The 20,034-nt window shown below is 38.1% G+C and overlaps 2 protein-coding genes across 2 annotated transcripts; both read left to right on the forward strand.

The window, feature by feature from the left end:
• Positions 1–2,991: 2,991 nt before the first annotated feature.
• Positions 2,992–8,989, forward strand: gapdh (glyceraldehyde-3-phosphate dehydrogenase). The gene is made up of 12 exons (XM_007249798.4): positions 2,992–3,088; positions 3,671–3,716; positions 5,816–5,915; positions 6,025–6,131; positions 6,231–6,321; positions 6,428–6,543; positions 6,774–6,855; positions 6,963–7,114; positions 7,392–7,470; positions 7,943–8,026; positions 8,522–8,619; positions 8,707–8,989. Exons 2-12 carry the CDS (start codon positions 3,694–3,696, stop codon positions 8,774–8,776), a joined length of 1,002 nt encoding a protein of 333 aa, XP_007249860.1. The 5' UTR covers positions 2,992–3,088; positions 3,671–3,693; the 3' UTR covers positions 8,777–8,989.
• A 798-nt stretch (positions 8,990–9,787) lies between these two features.
• On the forward strand, positions 9,788–19,552 carry opn9 (opsin 9). Its single transcript, XM_049480654.1, has 9 exons — positions 9,788–12,697; positions 13,732–13,861; positions 13,963–14,113; positions 15,042–15,181; positions 15,385–15,523; positions 16,118–16,232; positions 16,382–16,465; positions 17,434–17,950; positions 18,591–19,552. The coding sequence occupies exons 2-9, from the start codon at positions 13,735–13,737 to the stop codon at positions 18,869–18,871; spliced, it is 1,554 nt and encodes a 517-aa protein (XP_049336611.1). The 5' UTR covers positions 9,788–12,697; positions 13,732–13,734; the 3' UTR covers positions 18,872–19,552.
• Positions 19,553–20,034: the final 482 nt, after the last annotated feature.

Here is a 20,034-nt window from a genome sequence, read left to right on the forward strand (position 1 = left end):
AACACACAAAAAACACTTATCTGCATTTAAGACTACACTCTTTGGAATGCTTCTCATTCTGCACCTCAGGCTGATAGGGACACATTAGATAGTCAGCCTAACACCGATAATATAATGAACCTCACATGGTTTCCCTTTTCACACGCTGCTTGCCCAAATAGGACTCAGCCCTAACTCAAATACATGTCTATTTCTCTCTTTGTTTGTTAAGCCTGTGCTGCACAATTTCCCAATTCTGTGATCAGGTGAGGAGGATGATGAATGACTGGGGTTTTGTAGGATGAGGCATTGACCTTACCAGCTAGCCCCCTTTAGTTTAACACCCTGTGCATGACAGTTTGGCCTTCTCCTGATCTGTTGACCTTAAGACCACTGAGAGAAGCCAAGACACAGTTAAGGCCTTGGCAGCACGGACATGTAAGCACAGCAACTTTAGAAGACACATTATAGCACCTGTGGCCCAAATACAGTACAGAAAGAGTAGTAATCCCTGCTGGATTTCAAATGACAGTATATTGGATTACAGTAACTGAAATAAAATGCAGTAATACGTTACTGTAGGGAAGTCAAAGAGAGAATCTGTTATCATTGCCAATGCTGAAGTTATGCTCAGTCAGCAGGCTTTTTCCTGTAAGATGAACTTCACTGTATTTTTTTATAGACAAAAAGATGAATGTTGGAGCATTTTGTAAGATAATCAAAATACAGTAATTAAACATATGCTAGGTGTGGGCTCCACTAGTCATACACTAGTCTTCTCTTTTGCCAGTGGTTCTTTTCCAAATCTAAGGCAATTGCTTGCTTTTGCAATCTGCAGACTAGCAGGGTTTGGTTGTTTATGGTCTTAGTAAAAAAAATCAGGAGGAAAAACAGTTCAGTGTAGTGGACTGCAGTGTCTATAGGGCATCCTCTTGAACCTTAGGTTAATTATTCAGCTAGTAATCCTAATGAGTTCCACAGGGTTCTACTAGTACTGTAGTCAGTGGCAGACGTAGGCTGCTTGCAGGGCAGGGATAAATAAAATGATACACTTTCATTATGGCACCCTTTTTCTAATGGAAAGCATAAGGGCATTTAAAGATGGAGCATTGATTAAGACACATTATTAATAGTTCTTGATCAAGAGGACACATCATCATGATGTATTGAAGAAAAGTGGCACCCTAGCATGTTATTAATTTATTTTTTTCCCACCAGAAAGGCAGCTAGTGGGGCACTTTGTCTTTTTTTTTGGCAGCCACTTTGGACCCTTTAACAAAGGTTTTTAAACCATGGGATGCTGGGGTAGGCGGCATCCCCCCTTGAGTCTACCAGTGACTGTAGTTATGAGTAAAGAACTGAAGTGTTTGCTTACATTTTAGTTTAGATTCTCTAGGAAATGGTCACACAAGCCTACGTATGTTTATGCTTTTTTTTGTTTATATAAAGCTATGGCCTGATAATCACAATATAGCAATGTAACAAATCACTGTCATCGTAAAAGAAGAAAGTTAAAATGTAATAATCTCACATCATGGGCATGGTTTATACTTCATGCGTCGATAAAGGCGCAGCCATTTGCTTAGCTAATTAAGGCTCTGCACTTCGGTCCATCACTGCGAATTGTTGTAACCAAGTGGGGGTGCAGATGCAGCCACCAGGCAAGATAATAGAAACTCTTTGGGGCAGAAAATGAGAAAGTACAGGCACAAGTGAGCATAAACGCGTCTTTGTCTTGATTCAGACAGTATAAACCAGCCTTTAGTCTTGACCTGTGTGTTGCATTGTACATTTTAATAATTTTGTATACCTTTTTCTCATTCAAACAACTCGGAATTGTATTTAAAAGGTCAGTGTTAAGGCTCTATTGCTAAAACAAAATAATAACAGTTTATGGGGCGGGCTGGGTCAGAGTCAGAATGTGCATGGGCTTGGGTAGGGTCTAAGCTCTAGCTTACATACAGTTAAATACCAGATAAGCATTACATACAAATGACAGGTAAGAACTGTGCACATTTTAATCCTTAATATTTTAGTGCTGCAAAATGTCTAGGGTCATCAAATGTACCACCTTAGGATGCTTCACCTACCTACATCAGTGGTATGTGTACCATAGTTTAATAAACACTGGTTTAGTACAGTAGAGTCTCTCTGCTGCATTTTGGTGAAACACCATGTGGAACTGTTATGTCCTATACATACACGGACTACATGTTGCAAACTCCCCCACACAAGCACACCCTCACTCCACTGCACATGCGCTGGTGGTGGACACACACCTCTCAGAGCGCAGCCCTGTAGGACAGATACAGCAGTGTGAGCTTTAGCACGCTCGCACTGGAAGGAGGGCAGGGAACGGAGGCACAGAGGTGCTGGAGGGATGGCTGATTAAAAGTGAAGGGTCATGGTCTTTCTGGTAAATGTCACCCGCATAGGAAGAGAGTGATTTGATCCCTTGCTCCGGCTCTCTCTCGGTCTCTGTCTGTGGCTGGTGAGAAGGTCAAAGTTAGACAACCAAGCCCACTCTAAATTTCTTTCTGCGAGGACAGTTCTGATGTGGTTACTACTGCTTTTCAGACTCTCTCTCTCTTAATCTCTCTCTCTCTCTACATATACAAGTATGCATACATATGAAGTACTGACAAGCATATCCACTAGCAATGCAACTGTAAATAATGGTGAAAAGGCTTTGATTTAAAGAGATGGATTGACTTAGGCTGAGTGACGCCATTTTTATGCACACGGATGCAAGGAGGCTCTGAGATATACTGTAGTTTAGGCCAAGATTTGAAAACAAATATAAAAGTATAAAATATAAAAACACTTATTATATATTCTGCTAATTTTATTATTTTTATAGTAATATTAATATTTGCTAACAAGTTAGTAATTTTACTGGAGTGCAGCTTTACTCTGTATTTTTATCTGTGAATTGTTGTTTAAAACAACTTACAGAATGACCTTGACATTATAAGGGGGCGGAGCAATTAAGTGTTAAAGCCAAGTGGGCGGGGCTAAGGCCATCACACCAGAAATAAATTTTGAACGGGCCTGAATTCCTCCCCACTCACACACAGCCGCTGGAACAGACGGAGGCCTCTCACAAACGGTAATTAAACCTTTAGCTTAACATTTTAAGTACTTAGAAATGCATTAAAGTGCCTATTAAATTCTCATTTAGCACTGTTTTAGCTGCACTGCTGTTTAACTAGCCTGTTTATTTTATTTTAATAATAAAATATGAGTCCATGCCAACGTTATCAAACTTTGCGTAGAACCGATGACTGACTGCTAAAGTGCAGGTTCACTAAAGTACTTGTTCATGCATGAGCCTTATTCTACTTTGGCCCATGCTTTTGTGAAGAGTTTTGTAGTTTTGTGCAGCCAAATCTGACATTAAAGCCCCTTTAGCTTTTTCCCTTTGGTGCACAAGCCTCTGTGCTCCACACCCCCTCATAGTGCTTCAGCATTATACTTTCTAATTTTGACCTCTCAACATCATGCAAAGAGCAGTGAATTAGCCTTATGCCGCCTACCACTGTGTGATATGACCAGATATGCTCTCAGCACCATTTATTGCAATTTGTACTTTGTGCTGCAGTGACTGCCTGTGAAGTTTGTTCTGCCCATGTCATTAATCTGCTGCACCTGGTCACTAATTACTGATGACTAATTTGTCCCTTCTTTGCAGAGGACAAGACCAAAGCAGACAAAATGGTTAAAGTTGGCATCAACGGGTAAGGAATCTTGCTTTCAATTTTCATTTGGGTTGTTTATGTAGTTAAACATTGTGTGTGTTCAGTGAACATGTACAAAGTTAAATTTAAATAAATAAAAAAGATGCTGTGAATAGAGCTTACCTGATTTGATTATTCTAAAGGATGTTTAAGCTGTAGCTGACTGTACGTTTTTTGGCTCACCTTTTGTGCAGAGGCATCAAGTAACAAAGTACTAATGATTTTGGTAGAAATGTTGGATATTTTTACTTTACAAAAGTAACTCTTATTCAGATGACTACTACTTTTCATATTTTCACTCAATTATCTACTTTTTTTTGCTCCTTACATTTTTAAAAATAGCCTTGTTACTCTTATTTCATTTTGGCCTTGTCATTGTACTTTTTATTTGTGTATAAAGCTTGTTGATACTTCTACAGGAGTATTTTAATCCCTAGTGTATATACTTCTACCTGAGTAGAATGAATGTAAATACTTTTGACACCTTTTGCTTTGCTTGCACTACAGCATTTGCCCTATTAAGTTTTGTTTTGATTTTATTTGACCTAATGATGCTGGTGGATACATGGGACGAGGTGCTGGGGGTTGCGTTAGACATTTACGTAGTTTTTTTAAGCAATCTGTTTGCAAAGCGGGCATTTTCGTCATCCTGACGTTGGCTACTGGCAAGATGTTGCTTGGTGTGCTTATCACGTTTAGACTCTCCTTTTTGTTTGCCAAGGGTCAAAGTTTGCCTTTTGAAATCTGCCCCTCTATCCCCCTCAACAGACAGGGCTTACCATGGTGACCGTGTGACTCCACACTGTGGTGAATGACAGAACTGTCTTTGATGCCAGCTGTCGTGCCCTTAAACGCGGGCATGTAATAGGAAATGTGATCCTTCCACATAGCACGGAGGTCACATGCGCATTCATGTACAGTAAGATACACACAATCAGGTCCCAGATGGTTTCAGGATACACTTTGGAGGAGCTACCCATTAGCATTGCCCTTTGGATCTTTAGGGCATTGGACATTAGTAGTAGTTCTGAGTGTTCTTTCTGCTTTAGCAGTTTAAGTGGATGTCCCCATGTTTGTGCATACATGCTTGTGCTCATGAACACTGGGGTTAAACTGTAACTAGTTCTCGATTAAATGTTCTGCTGCTTGTACTCCAAAACAGGACTTTAATCCTTAGTCCAACTTCTCAACCTGTGCCTTTTTCACGCAGAAGTACCTGGTTAACGTTTGAGACGTGTGTGTGTGTGCCTATCTTATCGTAAAGGAAACAGATTGCAGATTGTCTAGTCTCTGGTTTAGTGATGAATGAGCTTAAGCTTCTTGCTCCAAACTCCACTGATCACACCTCTTTGGATGCCCCTAATGCCGCCATACTGGCTGGTCCACCCACAGAGTTCATGTTCTGTCATAGTCTGTCCTGAAGTCACTCTACAGAAGCCACACCAAGCGTATATTTATTGCACTTTGCACCACAAGAGAAGGCTTAATTCTGCAATCTAAAACCACATGCCAGTTGCATGGGTATGAGTATTGTCATGAGATTAGGCTTGACCTTTAGTCCGGCCATGAATTCAGGTTCAGTGTGACAGTCTTCAGCCATTGGGTCGGAGGAAGAGAAGTCTCTCCTGTATGGCGAGATGTGAAAGAGCACAATCCTTATGTAGTAAGGGGTGGGAGAGTGGTGGTCCCATTTGACTGGTGGAGAAAGGGTAGACCAGTGACTGGTCTTGGGCAGGGATGTGGATTTGCTTTCTGCTTAGCAGTGTAGCTGTTCTACCATCTAGTGGTGGGTAGAGCATCCACCTGGCAGGCTTTTTACTACAGATTTTTTTTCCCCCCTCTACATGCTATTTGATTTAATCTGATCAATTAAATATATCCTGGATGCTTAGTTTTTTTATATTGTGTTATTACTTTACATGACTTTAGTGCTTTTTACATTTTCTAATGTTTGAGATGACCCCATTTACATACACCTGTTCTGAAAGCCTTAAAACTATTAATGTTAAATGCTTCATTTAAAGCTAAAGTTGTTGCTGCTATTTAAAAAAGTGTCTAACTGGGTAACTGGCACTTAATACATTTCTCTTTTGTTTCAGATTTGGCCGCATTGGCCGTCTGGTGACCCGTGCTGCCTTCCATTCCAAGAAGGTGGAGGTTGTGGCCATCAATGACCCCTTCATTGACCTGGACTACATGGTGAGTTAATGTGTTGCCTTAATTAAATCTTTAAATTATGTTTTTTTAAAGACCAAACATAATTGTGTAAAGAGGTTCTCCACTGAAAGGCTCTGTTTTGTCTGTCTAGGTTTACATGTTTAAGTATGACTCCACCCACGGAAAGTACAAGGGAGAGGTCAAGGCTGAGGGTGGCAAGCTGGTCATCGATGGACATGCCATCACTGTTTTCAGCGAGTGAGTGGCTACATGAAGTTCAAAAAATAAACCATACACTGATTTGTTGTTGTTTTTTATTTTTTTTTTGTAATCCCTAATTGCACATCTGTCCTGTAGGAGAGACCCAGCCAACATTAAGTGGGGTGATGCTGGTGCTGACTATGTTGTGGAGTCCACTGGTGTCTTTACTACCATTGAGAAGGCCTCTGTAAGTAATGTGTTAAAAACAAGCTTTATAAACTTCTTCTTTAAGCTACATGGAACTTGTGAAAAGTTGTTAATTGATTAATTTATTCCCTTCCTGTTCTGTTCAGGCTCATTTGAAAGGTGGTGCCAAGAGAGTCATTATCTCAGCCCCCAGTGCTGATGCCCCCATGTTTGTCATGGGTGTCAACCATGAGAAATATGACAACTCCCTTAAAGTCGTCAGGTAAAGATTTCATGTTAATTTTTTTTTTTTTTTTTTTAGCTTTTGTCTTTGCACTTGCAGTTAGGGGCCAGAAGGGGGCATGCTTCACCAGCTGCAGTAGTAGTTTCACTGCCCTTCCCTGCCACCCCACCCCCCTTAAACACAGGGCTTTTCTATGTATGAGTGTCTGTGTGCATATGTACTAAATGCTGCCCTTTTACTGACTGTTTCAATATATTCTCTGTTCACAGCAATGCCTCTTGCACTACCAACTGCCTGGCTCCTCTGGCCAAGGTCATCAATGACAACTTTGTAATCATTGAAGGCCTTATGGTAAGAGATTAAACATGGATCCAAAGGCTTATATCTAGGATCTACCAAGTGATTCCAAACGCCCTTTCCTGCATTTGACTGACTGCAAATTCCTTTCTCCCTCTCAGAGCACTGTTCATGCCATCACAGCAACCCAGAAGACTGTTGATGGTCCCTCTGGCAAGCTGTGGAGGGATGGCCGTGGTGCCAGCCAGAACATCATCCCAGCCTCCACTGGTGCTGCCAAGGCTGTGGGAAAAGTCATTCCTGAACTCAATGGGTTGGTTCCCCTTTCCATATTCCCCTCTTACTCCAAATGCAGAGTAATTCTTTCTCTTCACGTTAAGTCAGAGCTAGATCTAAACCCAGCAGTTTGCATTTAAAGCCTATAAAACAGTGTCCAGTGTATAATAGTTAGTAGGGGGAAATAGTTAATACTCCGTTTCCTTAGTGAAGCTCAAAATGAAAGTCCTGTTTAGTCAGAAGCCACAAGTTCCTCATCTCTTTATTTCCTGTTTTCTGGCACAGATTTCCTAACCCTCTGATTCTTGTTTCAGCAAGCTGACTGGTATGGCCTTCCGTGTCCCCACTCCCAATGTCTCAGTGGTTGACTTGACTGTCCGCTTGGAGAAACCTGTGAGTACACAGACTGCCTGCACAGCATCTGCTCCTAGACTGCTTAGACTGTTGGAATCACACCCTCTGTCAAATGAGCCCTTTCAAAAAATAACCATATCAATAACATTTTTATTTTGGGAGTCATGGTTGCTGGAGGACTTGTTGAAGTTTTAATTGTAACTTTCCCCAAGATTTCTGTACCCAGTGAAAAATGAATGCCATCCACAGTATGTGAATTTTTATATACCACAAATGGGCACATTTGATTGGCTCCTGTGGTGAGCTTTAAATGCAGAGGGCAGTTTAATTATTGCTCACTTAGCCTTGATTATCCCTCCTGAGGGGCAATTGGGGTAATTGTCAATTTTTATAATTTATACATAAAAACTCTCAACTTGCTCTGCCAAGAGTGTCTTTATTTAATTTTCATATATATGTGACCTGAAATTAAGCTTTATTAAAACTGCTTTTCTTGCTCTTTACTCTTCAGGCCAAGTATGATGACATTAAGAAAGTAGTCAAGGCAGCTTCTGAAGGACCCATGAAGGGCATTTTGGGATACACAGAACACCAGGTAAGTGTTGCTGAGGAGGAATCTGAGATTTAATTTCAACATCTCTTGACTGTTTTAGAGATGCTGCTACTGAGCTGTTTAGTGTGCATGTACACCACTGTTTGATTGGACCAGTGGTTTCCACATTGCAGTACAGATTTTCAGATTATTTTTATTTCTTTCATAGAGCATAATGGGGTGCCAAAGGTTTGAGCTTTGCTTCTTACTATTGGTGGTACCACATCAACCACCTGAGATGCCATAATTGTTTGATTTATGGACTAAACAGTCCCTCCAGCTCATGACTGAGATCAAATCATGCTTAATCTGTAGTTTTTCCTCAGCTTAATCAGCCAACTGTCTATACCTAAATAAAATAATTAGTTGATGTGTTGCTTTGATTTCTCAACTGGGCAGAAAAAGCTAAAACTTTAATCAGAATTGCTCAGATGTGTCAGGTGTTGCTTTGGTTGGTTTAAATGTTAACTGGGCTAATTCAGTCTTAACTCCTCACAGGTGGTGTCCACAGACTTCAACGGTGATGAACGCTCCTCTATCTTTGATGCTGGTGCAGGAATTGCCCTCAATGATCACTTTGTCAAGCTGGTGACATGGTACGAGTGTTTTGCTTTATCCCATTTTTAATTTATTTTATTTTTTTGCTTTTACAGATTTGCTAATTTTTCGTTTCTCATTTCTAGGTATGACAATGAGTTTGGCTACAGCAACCGTGTCTGTGACCTGATGGCCCACATGGCCTCCAAGGAGTAGATGCCCCCTTTTAAACCAACTTGCATATTCTCTCTCCTGATTTACAACTGTTTGAAGTGCCATGCTATATTTTTGAAGACCAATATTTTCTTTTTTTATATGGAAATGCCCTGTTCTGTTTCTGTGTGAGGTTTAAAGCGGATACTGAAACGTTAAAGGCATCTGTCTACTTACATCTGTGACAGAATAAAGTCCTCTGCTGTGAGAAAACAATGTTCAATTCTCCTTTTTTTTCCTGTGCCACACATTTAATACATGTGATCTGAGTATCACGACTTCTGCTACAGAATGCCTGCTGGGTGTGCATGATCTGTACAGAAAGGCTGCATGTCTCGTAACTGCCGGTTTACCAATATGTATTAAGTTGTGGGATTGTTCTGCAGATGTGACTAATTGGATGAACCACAACAAATTATGTAGGCTGCTGCTTTTTGCTGGATTGTGCAGCAGTGACTCAGTACCTGATCATATTAGTAAGCTGTAAATATTGGGTTGAATTTAGGTCTTTCTTAGCCACTACAGTTTTTTATTTTTTTATTTATTTTTTTATAGCCGCTTGTATGTACTTGTGCATATCAGAATGAATATCCTTAACTGGAAGAGTGACTTATGTCTAAAATACAAAGTATTTGCCACCTTTTCACTCAGAATTTTTAACTAGTTGCACTCACAGGCTTCTGTGATATGTACTCTATTAGGTCATATGCTCTTAAAATATAACTATATTTCAAGGTATTTTTGTAATAGCTATACTCTTGGTGACCTGACAATACTGAATTAAAAATTATTTCAAAGATACATTACTGCAACAAAATAAAATATTGCATATGATTTTACGATATATTTGTAATAGAAGTCAATGATCTAGAATGTCATGATTAACATTCCAAATATCTCCATATATCCAGGACTGAAGTTCAATGAATGATACTGGCCAGATATAATCTGCCTCTATTATTTATATATATATATATATATATATATATATATATATATATATATAAAAATAGGAAATGAACAGTGGAAAAGCAGCCAAAATTAGTACCCTGATGTAATAATTAGGGGTGGGTGATATGGCACGCTATTTTGGGGTATAATATTCATGATATTAAAACATTTTGGCAATGTTATTGTGTAAGATGCATTATACCACAGTTAGTTCCAGCAATGTGATATGTGTTTTATAAGTGACATTATTAGCTCCATGTATTACTTCACCACATACAGGTAACCTAGCAACAATACAGCGCTTACAAGCCAAACAGAGCAGCAATGGAACTATTAACTCGAGGTGTGTTTATAACCAAACAAATTTGGATTTTCTCATCCTCTTTAACTCAAAATCGTAGAGGAAGGAACTGTGGTATAATTGCAATAGTGCACTCGAGGTTCGTGCTATAACGTGTAATATTGGTATTGCTACATTCCCTTTCGTGTAATATTGCCTTAATATGGCACGCCTCTACTCTTTATGGCTGAATGTTTAGAATCTTAATCCCATATTTCCTCCTAAATATTAAGATTCTTAACACTCTTGCAGTAACAACGTCTATTCTTTTGGAAAGATGTTCCTCTAGATTATCTTTAGAAAATTCAATTCTGTAGCTCTTCAGTTGACAAACCACTCAATTACAAAGATATATTTTATTTTTTTGAGCGGTGTTTTTTCATTCAGAAAACAGGCCCACTGTTCTAAATAAATAAACCGCTCCAGCATATTCCAGTGGTTTGGGTGGTGACTCATTACTCACAGATACACACTCCTAGATAATAAACCACTGCTCTTACTATGTTGTTTTGCTCCAGCAAACACAAGTCCATTTATTCTAGAAAAGACAGACTTCTCCATAGATTAGAAATCAGATTTCCAGTGCTAGGTCTTAGGCATTGGGATTGGTGACCTTGAGCTCATGCAGCTGCTCAAAAAGCTGGTTTGTGAAAATTGCTGCTCTATGGAGATTATGAAGCAATACTATGTTGAAGACTTGTATCATTTGTGGGTACCTTAAACATCTGAATTCCCTCATTAAAGAGTGTTTGCAATTATTTTTTTGTGGCCTACGTTGTAATATTGACCCAGATGTGCAGATTCTGTATGATAAATGTGCCTTTTGAATGTCCTGAAATTGTCAACATCTTGTGATAAGATGAGATAGCAGGCTTACTTTAATTATTTTAAATCTAATACAAGTGTAGACTGTACAACCGGTTCAACTCTGGTCGTATCTCCCTCTCTCTCTCTAGTTCTCTCAGGCTGCCAGTTCAATACTGAGCCCATCAGTACCAGAGGGTAACACGCCATTAATAATGCATCCTGGCATGTCCAGGACATTATATCAACTAGTAAGTCTTTATGAAATATGCTCATCAATGTTATTGACATTGGAGCTAAAAGGGGAGGTAAGCTTGTCAGAGTGCATGCATCCTTTTAGCATCAAATCTAGTCCTGACTGCGAAGTGGAACACAGTAAAAGAACTGTAACATTACAGGATTACAGAAGGAAAGCGTTTAAAGGATTCTTAAGCTGCCGATGTCACGCATGTGGCATGTGACAAAGCAATGTTCTTTTAAGTACATGTATATAACTAAACTACACATTCTATACACTGAGTTTCATAGTGTTAGAAGAAATCCCCATCATCTTAATCCCGAGAGGTTGAAAGCATGCTGTGATTCACATTACTGAAAGAAATACTTCTCCTAAAAGTGTTGGAAAAAATTTTAAATGATTACAGCATTCATCTCCAAACATACAGGACAAGGCAAAACAGTCACTAATTTTTAAATGGTAATGAATATACCAAATTAATATTGAGCTAATATGATTCCATTAGTTACAAAATTCTGAGATTCAACTTCTAGTTGTACTCTGTATGTGAAAAAAAGTATGTGGCAAACAACCTTTGATTTGATTTGAGATGAGGTACACTTAAAATATTTAAAACAGTTTTATTATTGTAACCATAAAGAATTGCAACTCATTTTTTTTACAATGTTAAACTGCTTTTTATTTGTCTTTAGTCTGCAAAAATGTGTGTTCAATATGCTTGAACATAAATTCTTGGTACACTTGAACCATAAATTCTAACTGATTTCTGAATTTGGTGAAAGGTTACATTTAAGTCACATTTATATTAAGTTTAATTTATTTTGATAAATGTTGGTCATATAAAATGTAATCAAATCAAATGCATTTTGAAACAACATTATGAAATCAAGTCATGAAAAGAGACTAGATAGTAAGTGTTAACACTCAAAGTCTTCCTGTTATATTAATAAAACCTCCACCTCGAATATTAATGCTAAGCTTGTATGCATGCGTGTGTGTATGTGTGTGTCAGGGTGTCCATTTGTTCTCTTTTTAAGCTCCTCTTCAATTCCTCTTCTAAGAAAGACGACTGTGGGATTATGTGGCTGCTATACAGTAGTAACCCTGCAATGGGAGTATTCACTCCTGCATGATTATTTTCCCATCTCTGACCTCTACTCCTGTTGATCAACAAGTGCCCTTAGTGGCAGCAGTCACTCTTTTTCCTGTCATGCTCTGCATCACCTTTCACTGTCCTATCTGGAACTGGGTCCCAATTAACTTCATTGTAAAGCCCTGAACACAGATTCAGAGACCTCGCTTAGGGGGATGCAACAGAGAGCAAGAGGTGGAGGAGGGCAAAAAGCCTCTGAGCTTTCCATTAATTCTCTCTTTCTCTCTCTGCTCACGCATGGACTGATCAGTCCCCTGCCAGACTGACCAGAGCAAAGTTGATTTGCTCCTCTGCTGAGGGGAAAACAGGAGAAGTAGGACACGCGAGAGGATTAAGATTATATATTAAAAACAATACAAAAAAAAATCTGCCTGGAATCAAAAGTCTGAAAAACAGAGTGAGAGAAGACAGAAGACGGGGTGAGTCACTCAGCGGAAGGTGAGTAAGTCTTCTTCACTCTTTCTGCTAGCGCTGCACAGCCTGCAGAACGTGATGAAGGCACCTGGGTATTCCAGTGGCAAAGCTTTAGAAACCACAGACTTCAGCATAATTTAGAGTGAAGCTACAGATATTGGAGTTCATATGACTGACTGCTCAAGAGTTCAAACTCAGCATTCTCTTCTCTTCTTATCTGTTTTCTTCTCTTCTCTTCTCTTTCCCCATCATATCTGTTGTTTTCTCTCATCCTGTCTATTGTCTTCTCATTTTCTTATTTTCTCTTATAATGTATCACCTCTTCTGCTCTTGTTTCATCATCTCTATTTTCTTCTCTACTGTTTTATTATCTTATGTATTTTCTCTCATGTTTATCCTCTTCTCATATCTTGTCCTCTGTTCTTTTTTCTTTTCTTCTCTTTTCTCATAATATCTTCTAGTTTCATGTTTATTTTATTCTCCTTTTTCTGTCTTCTGTTCTCATGACTCTTCTTCTCTCTTATATTTTCTATTCTCTCAAATCAACATGGTCTTTTCTTTCTTTTTTTGAAGAGAAAAAAAGAATGAATTAATAAACAATTATCTGGTTTCTGAAATCTTTCTGTAGGAGAGCTATATAAGAAATCACAAGATCTTACACTTGTATTCCATGACTGTTGCTTAATTATTTCTCTATTCTCTTATCAATTCTCATCAGTTTTGTTCTATGTTCAAATAAAATTTTAAAATGAACTTTGAGTCGAGTGTATGTTAAGTTAGGAAACGTTTTGTGTGTGTGTGTGTGTGTGTGAGAGTGAAAAACAGTCAAACATTTGTATATCTATCTAGCCTACATATGATTTGTGTGGAGTTATTGTTTTGTATTTGATCTGGTTTCCTGGCTTGATTTGCCACACTGTCACAGGACTGGCTCAGAGGAGAATGCAGGTTTTGTGTTCTGTAAATGTGCCGGTAGCTGTTTTTTTTCCTGATTCTCAGTTTTCAGTTTGTTTTTGTTTTATTTGTGAATATGTGTCTCTGCCTGTATCTGTCAGCAGCTCATGTCTGAGGGAGTCAATCATTCCTGGAGGGGCTCTGTCTCTCACCCTTTCTCCATCACTCTTTCCTTCCACTCACGCCTCACTCCCTCCACTGACCTTATCGTAGCCATTCTCCTCATCATCACAGGTGAGTCTGTCTGTCTGTCTGATCTTAAGTTCTTCACTCTATATATTCTCCAGTTTCTTTGCACTGATATGTCTCTCTCTCTCTCTCTCTCTGTCTTTCAGGGGTTGTGTCTGTAACAGGTAATGGGGTGGTGTTGCTGATCCTCGGCCGGAAGAGGAAAAAGCTCAGAACTCATGAGCTGATGACCATAAATTTAGCTGTGTGTGATTTCGGCTACAGCCTGCTGGGGGCACCATGTGTCGTAATGTCAAGGTACTTCCCTAATCTTCTTCCTAAAATACTGTGCAATCATATGCAAAAGTTTGGAATCCCCGTTCACATCTTTCTGATATTAATTAAACAAACATTTTATAGTAAACACACTTCTCTGGACTTCAACTTTGTAAATTTGTAAATGTCATTTAGGCCAATAGTGTAGAATCTTTTGCATACAGCAATATATGTAAAGTTAATTTACAAAAACAGTCATGGCTGAAAGTTTCCAGAAAATGAAGGATTTCTCTCAGACATTTTTAATGAGAGAAATGAGAGAGATATGAGAGATATGTTTATTATTTTTTTTGTATTGGAACACTGTGAAAAAAAGACAGAATTGGAATAATTTCATGCAAAAATGGGCTGGATAAAATTGTTGGCTCCCTCAGTTTAATATTTGGTTGTACACTTTTTGAAAATCAATTGCTGAAATCAGTTGCTTTTTGTAACCATCAAACTCAACTATCACCTTTTACCTGGAATTTTAGACCACTCTAACTAATCCAGTGATCCAGGTCTCTCATATTTGCCAATAATTTTGCCTGGCCCATTTTTTGAGTTTTAAAATGTAAAATTATAACGTGAGCTTTTTTCTGTTTTTTTTTTCTTTCTGTTTTTTTGTGTTGTTCCAGTGCACACAAAGGAAATAAAACGTGTAATAAAAACCTGTGTAATTCCAATAATTTTCTGGAAAAAATGACTGTATTTACTTTATTATTGAGAATACTGGGGCAACAGGTAGCCTACTGACATGAGAAATGAAAAGAATTTCATTAATCACGCAGAAGTACTTAGTAAAATATGTTTCAGTACACTTTATGTTAAAGATTAACTGCTGTGTGTGCATTCCCCATTCAATGGTAATAATATGTTTTTGCAAATTTCACTAATTCTCTCTTCCTCTGTCTCTGTCTCTCTTTCTCAGCCTGTTTCATGGTTGGATCCTTGGAGACTGGGGCTGCCTGTGGTACGGGTTTCAGGGTTTTGTGTTTGGGGTCGGCTCCCTCTTCACAACCTGTCTCATTTCTCTGGACCGCTGTTTCAAGATCTGCAGCCTTCGATATGGTCAGAGACACAGCCAGCTCTCTGGCCTCTATTTTAATACATAACATAATGTACTCAATAGATAATCAGAAATATTAACAAAACTTTTAGCTACAAATGATTTCCATTCACTCAAATTATTTAATCAAATTTAATCTGAAGTGTTGCAGAAGGTAATGGACTTATATTGAAACAACAATGCTGTCTCTCTCTCACTCACACAGGTCAGTGGATTGAGAGGAAGCATGTGTCTATGTCCATTGTTGTGATGTGGGCCTACACTCTTTTCTGGGCCTCCCTCCCTGTGTTTGGTTTCGGTAGTTATGGCCCTGAGCCGTACGGGACCAGCTGCTCCATAAACTGGTAATGTCATTTAGTTTCAGTCTCAATCTATAATATAGATAAACAAGTGAAAAACAAGTATTTCCATTTTTGTTGATTTTTAGTTTACTACATAATTTGAACAGACAAACTGTCCATTACACTGTGCCAGATGTTCTTGATGAACAGACCAATATAAATATTTAAAAATTACCTGAGATAAACTCTTTTTACACCTCCATTGACAGTTTAGAAGTTTTTTTCTCCTTCCTGTAAAGTTGCTGTTTTGGAGATACTTGTTCTTCATTGGACAGCATCGATATGTCTTATGTCCTGTCAACATACTCACTATACAAAGCAAGTTCTGTGTATATTTAATTTTTTCTCTGGTATGTCCGCATGGGATTAGTTTCTCAAGGGGACGTCTGTGAAAAATATTACACACTTCTACTCAGTGATAGAACTCCTGCATCAAGGCTGAGAAACTAATCCCATCTGGATAGGGCTATATTACAAAGAGAAAATATTTTCTTTCATGCATTAAATGAATCATAACATTTATTAGGATCTTTAATTAAGATCAATGAAGAATGAATTACTTACCTTTTGATATATACCTTTCTCTCTTGTTTACAGGTGGAGAATGAATTCATCTCTGAATGAAAGAATCTACATCTATCTGATGCTTCTGATGTGCTTCATCATGCCCACTCTCATCATCCTCACATCTTACACTGCCATCATAATCACGGTGAGTGTCAGTATTAAAGTTGGAAGAGATAATAATCAGAGTGCAACAGCTTGCTGAATTAGTACATGCACAAACATTTCCTTTGTTAAAACAGGAGATAGAAATGTTTGTACAATCTTCTATGAGTCACACTGTGTCGATTCTCTCAGGTTTATCGCTCTGGTCGCACATTGGCCTCCATTTCCTCATCTTCTGTCAGCCACGGAAGCAGCAAAGACCTGCGTCTGACCAAGGTACCTCTGTTCTTCAGACTCCTGTTTCTGTGCCAAGCTGATAACCCTCAACAATATAACACTCAGATTATTCATTGTATTAAAGTGTTTTTTTTTTTATTCTTCCAAAACAGCATAAAATCAACATGATTTGTTTTCATGCTAAATTAAATTAGCATAAAAAACTCAAAAACAAAACATTATAAAACAGTAGTTATTCTTATACTATGCAAGTGCATTTACAGGAGCCCTCTGTAAGATGACTCAATGGACAGGACACATTGAAAAAGGGTGCAAATTTATTGTAATGTGTTATTCAAATTCTTACAACCCCAATTCCTTAACGTTTGGGAAGAATAAATGTACATAAAAAACAGACTGTAATGATTGCAAATCAAAGACACCCATACCTTTTTCACAATAGAACATAAAACACAAATAATTGAGACATTCATAAAAAAAAATATGATAAACTCATTTAGATCTTGATAGCAGCAACACACAAATGGAGTGGCATTAGTGCCAAGTGTGTGGACATCTTACACCTTTAAAAAAAGCATTATCACCACAGAACAGTATGTACAGGTTTTTGAACAACACATGCAGACAATGTTTATTTCAGGGAAGGCTTTGTTTTTTTTTTTGTTTTTTTTTTAAGCAAAACAATGCTAAACCACACACTGCATCCATCACAGCAGAATAATAGTCTGGGTGCTGAATTAGCCTGCCTGTAATGGCCTGTCTAAACCTTTCAGCAATTGGAAACATTTGGCTCATCATGAAAAAATGGTAAAGAGGACGCAGGACTGTCGAAACACATTGTGAATATAAAACAGGTTATTGTGTTGTTATTTAAATTTATTTACATTTTACACCACTTCCTGGCTTTTTTTGTAATTAGACTTGTACACATTTAATCCACATTGTTTTTAGAACATAAGAAAATCTGAAATTTAAAATTAATTGTCCTTATTTGTCTCTGTATCTAGATAGCAGCTGTGGTGTGTTCCTCGTTCCTCATAGCCTGGACGCCATACGCCATCATTTCATTCTATTCTGCTCTCACCATGAAGGATGAGCAGGAAGAGTCCACAGGAGCTGGTATGGTGTCAGGAATGCCAGGAACAGGAACTGAACACACCGGTGGTGAATTATTGGACTACCTTAACTTGCACTCCTTCATCAACTGGACGTCTACAGAAAGCTATGGAGATATGTATGACTCCTGGAGGAATGTGACCCCAGAGCAGTACAGCTATCATGGCACTACAGTGGGTTCTAATGCTGACAGAGCAGAACATCGAGGTCACCGGCCTGCATCCAACCTGAGACCCGAGGTCACTCTGATCCCGGCCATTTTTGCCAAGTCACACTGCATGATCAATCCATTTATCTACCAGATCATGAACCGTGACTTCAGAGAGGACGTCTATGACATGTTCTGCTGGTGTGGGGAGAACAGAAAGAGAAGGAGACGGAGAGGGAGAGGAGGAAGTGATTCTGATGGTGAGGAAAGAAAACATTTTATTTCATGTTAAATCTGGCAGATTAAATTTAGTACATATTCAAGTACTCAAGTAAAAATCCTGAAAGATTTTTACGTCCCTGGGAATTCAACATAATACAGATTTTGCTCCCAGAACATCTGATGCAGTCAATCAGGCAATATCAGGCCAGGGCTTCCTCTAGGGCTCCCTGGTTAAGAACTACTACTATAAATTGAGTATATTTGTGAGGAAATATGCTGATTCAAATGGTCCTTTGAGTGATGCTATAGAAGAAACATATTTTGACATTTTTGCAAAAGATGATTGTAAAGATCAACCATCAGTTGGTAAAGAACCTTTGCATGTTCACATGGATTTCTTCATTTTAAAGGTTCTTCATAAATTGACCAAACAGATTTATAAAAATGGTTCTTATTAGAGCCGAATTTGGTTCTTAGTGCATGAAGGACACCCACTTCTGCTACTTTTTAACTTCTAACTTAATGGTGCTTTTTATTTTCAAAGAAATAAAGACACTTGAGCATGGGTGTAAGTTACTTTAACCATCTTTGAAGTCAATTAATGCTTTAAGCATCAAATTTAAATATTTAATTGGTTTTCCACTTACATTGATTTCTCGCTTTTTCTGTCACCCTCAGGTTTTCGTAGCAGCATCAGTCTTTCTTACTCTCATATCTGGAGGAGGAGAAGCACAGAGACCTCACATTCATCTGGGGAGCGTGGGAAAAAAGAGGACGATATGGGAAAAGGAAAGGGACAGACTCATGCCTGGCAAGACAACACCTCTTCAGTATGGGCATCCCATGATGCTGCCAGCGTGGACACAGAGACCAATGTAAACAAAGAGCAAGGGAGCAGAAGACACAAGGGGAAGAAGAAAGTGGAATCGACGTCCAGTAGCTTGAGCTGTAAGGACTGATGGTAGAAACAATCTAGGTCTATTTCAAGTTATTAAATCAATTATTAATCTTTTGCTCTTCTGTAACTGAAATGTAGCATAGGCTAAAGTGTGTACGATCTTTAATCCGTCTGTATAAGTGTGCTCTTCCCTATCCCTGGCCCTCCAGGATTGTCTGAATCTCACATAAATTAAGCTCATCTGATCTGATAAGAACTGTAGTGAAGTTTAAGTTTAAGCTAAAGTGATGTTTTAATATAAACATTTATTTTAGATTGTATTTATTTTTCTGTATTTATTGTATGTGCAAAAAAGTCCTTTCACAAAATATTACAAATAATATTAAAGTCTGACTAAAGATTTGTCTCAGAATATTCTCTATTCTATAGAATTCCCAGTTTATTTTTAAGTAATGCAATTTAATGTTGTATATATTGCAACATAACTTTGGTAAAAATATTGCCAACTCTGTAAAAAGCCAATGCAATTCAGCTGGTAAATAAATCCACATACACATATCAAAGGTGGACCTCAGGGAAAAATAAATACTTTAAACCTTCTGTGTAATATTTCAATGACTCTTTCAACTGAGTCTTTTTCCTTACAAAAACACACTTGGGAAATGTATACAGCATTATTTATTAACAATAATATTCAATATATTATAAGTTTTAGCAGCTTTGCTGTTGTGTCTAGAGGTCAATACATATTATCTATAAATATGTACAGGGATTTTATATGAAAATAAAAACATTATAATATAATATTTTCCTAGACAACAAAGAAAGCATTGTAATTAAAATAATTATACCAAAAACGTAGACATTAAAAATATCCACTAATTAATTAAAACATATAACTAATAAGATAGAAGACATTTTTAAGGGGGACAACTTCAAAATAAATTATTCATGATTTTTATTTTTACAAAAGGAACATTTACGAGATGCACAAACAAAGAAATTACATAGGAGCACAATTTACTGACAGTTATTATGGAGTCTTATTATAAAGTCATTAAAGTAATTGCTCTGTTCAGCACAGCTGTGTTGTTTACTGCAAGTAGGCTGCCTAAAGAAACCGCTGCATTCCTTTTCTGACATTGCACTTCTTTTAGACCACATGTGTCAAACACAAGGCCCGCGGGCCAAATGTGGCCCGCCACGTCTTTTTATGTGGCCCGC

The sequence above is a fragment of the Astyanax mexicanus genome, chromosome 6 (assembly GCF_023375975.1).
Source record: "Astyanax mexicanus isolate ESR-SI-001 chromosome 6, AstMex3_surface, whole genome shotgun sequence".
NCBI classification, from domain to species: Eukaryota; Metazoa; Chordata; class Actinopteri; order Characiformes; family Acestrorhamphidae; genus Astyanax; species Astyanax mexicanus.

What these genes read in the sequence shown, in the direction of transcription:
- gapdh (XM_007249798.4), top strand. Translation starts at nt 3,694, where the DNA reads ATGGTTAAAGTTGGCATCAACGG. An exon ending in TAATCATTGAAGGCCTTATG is followed by an intron (nt 6,856 to 6,962) that starts GTAAGAGATTAA and finishes TCTCCCTCTCAG; the next exon opens with AGCACTGTTCATGCCATCAC. An exon ending in GTCATTCCTGAACTCAATGG is followed by an intron (nt 7,115 to 7,391) that starts GTTGGTTCCCCT and finishes TTCTTGTTTCAG; the next exon opens with CAAGCTGACTGGTATGGCCT.
- opn9 (XM_049480654.1), top strand. Translation starts at nt 13,735, where the DNA reads ATGTCTGAGGGAGTCAATCATTCCTGGAGGGGCTCTGTCTCTCACCCT. An exon ending in ACCAGCTGCTCCATAAACTG is followed by an intron (nt 15,524 to 16,117) that starts GTAATGTCATTT and finishes TCTTGTTTACAG; the next exon opens with GTGGAGAATGAATTCATCTC. An exon ending in AGGAGGAAGTGATTCTGATG is followed by an intron (nt 17,951 to 18,590) that starts GTGAGGAAAGAA and finishes TGTCACCCTCAG; the next exon opens with GTTTTCGTAGCAGCATCAGT.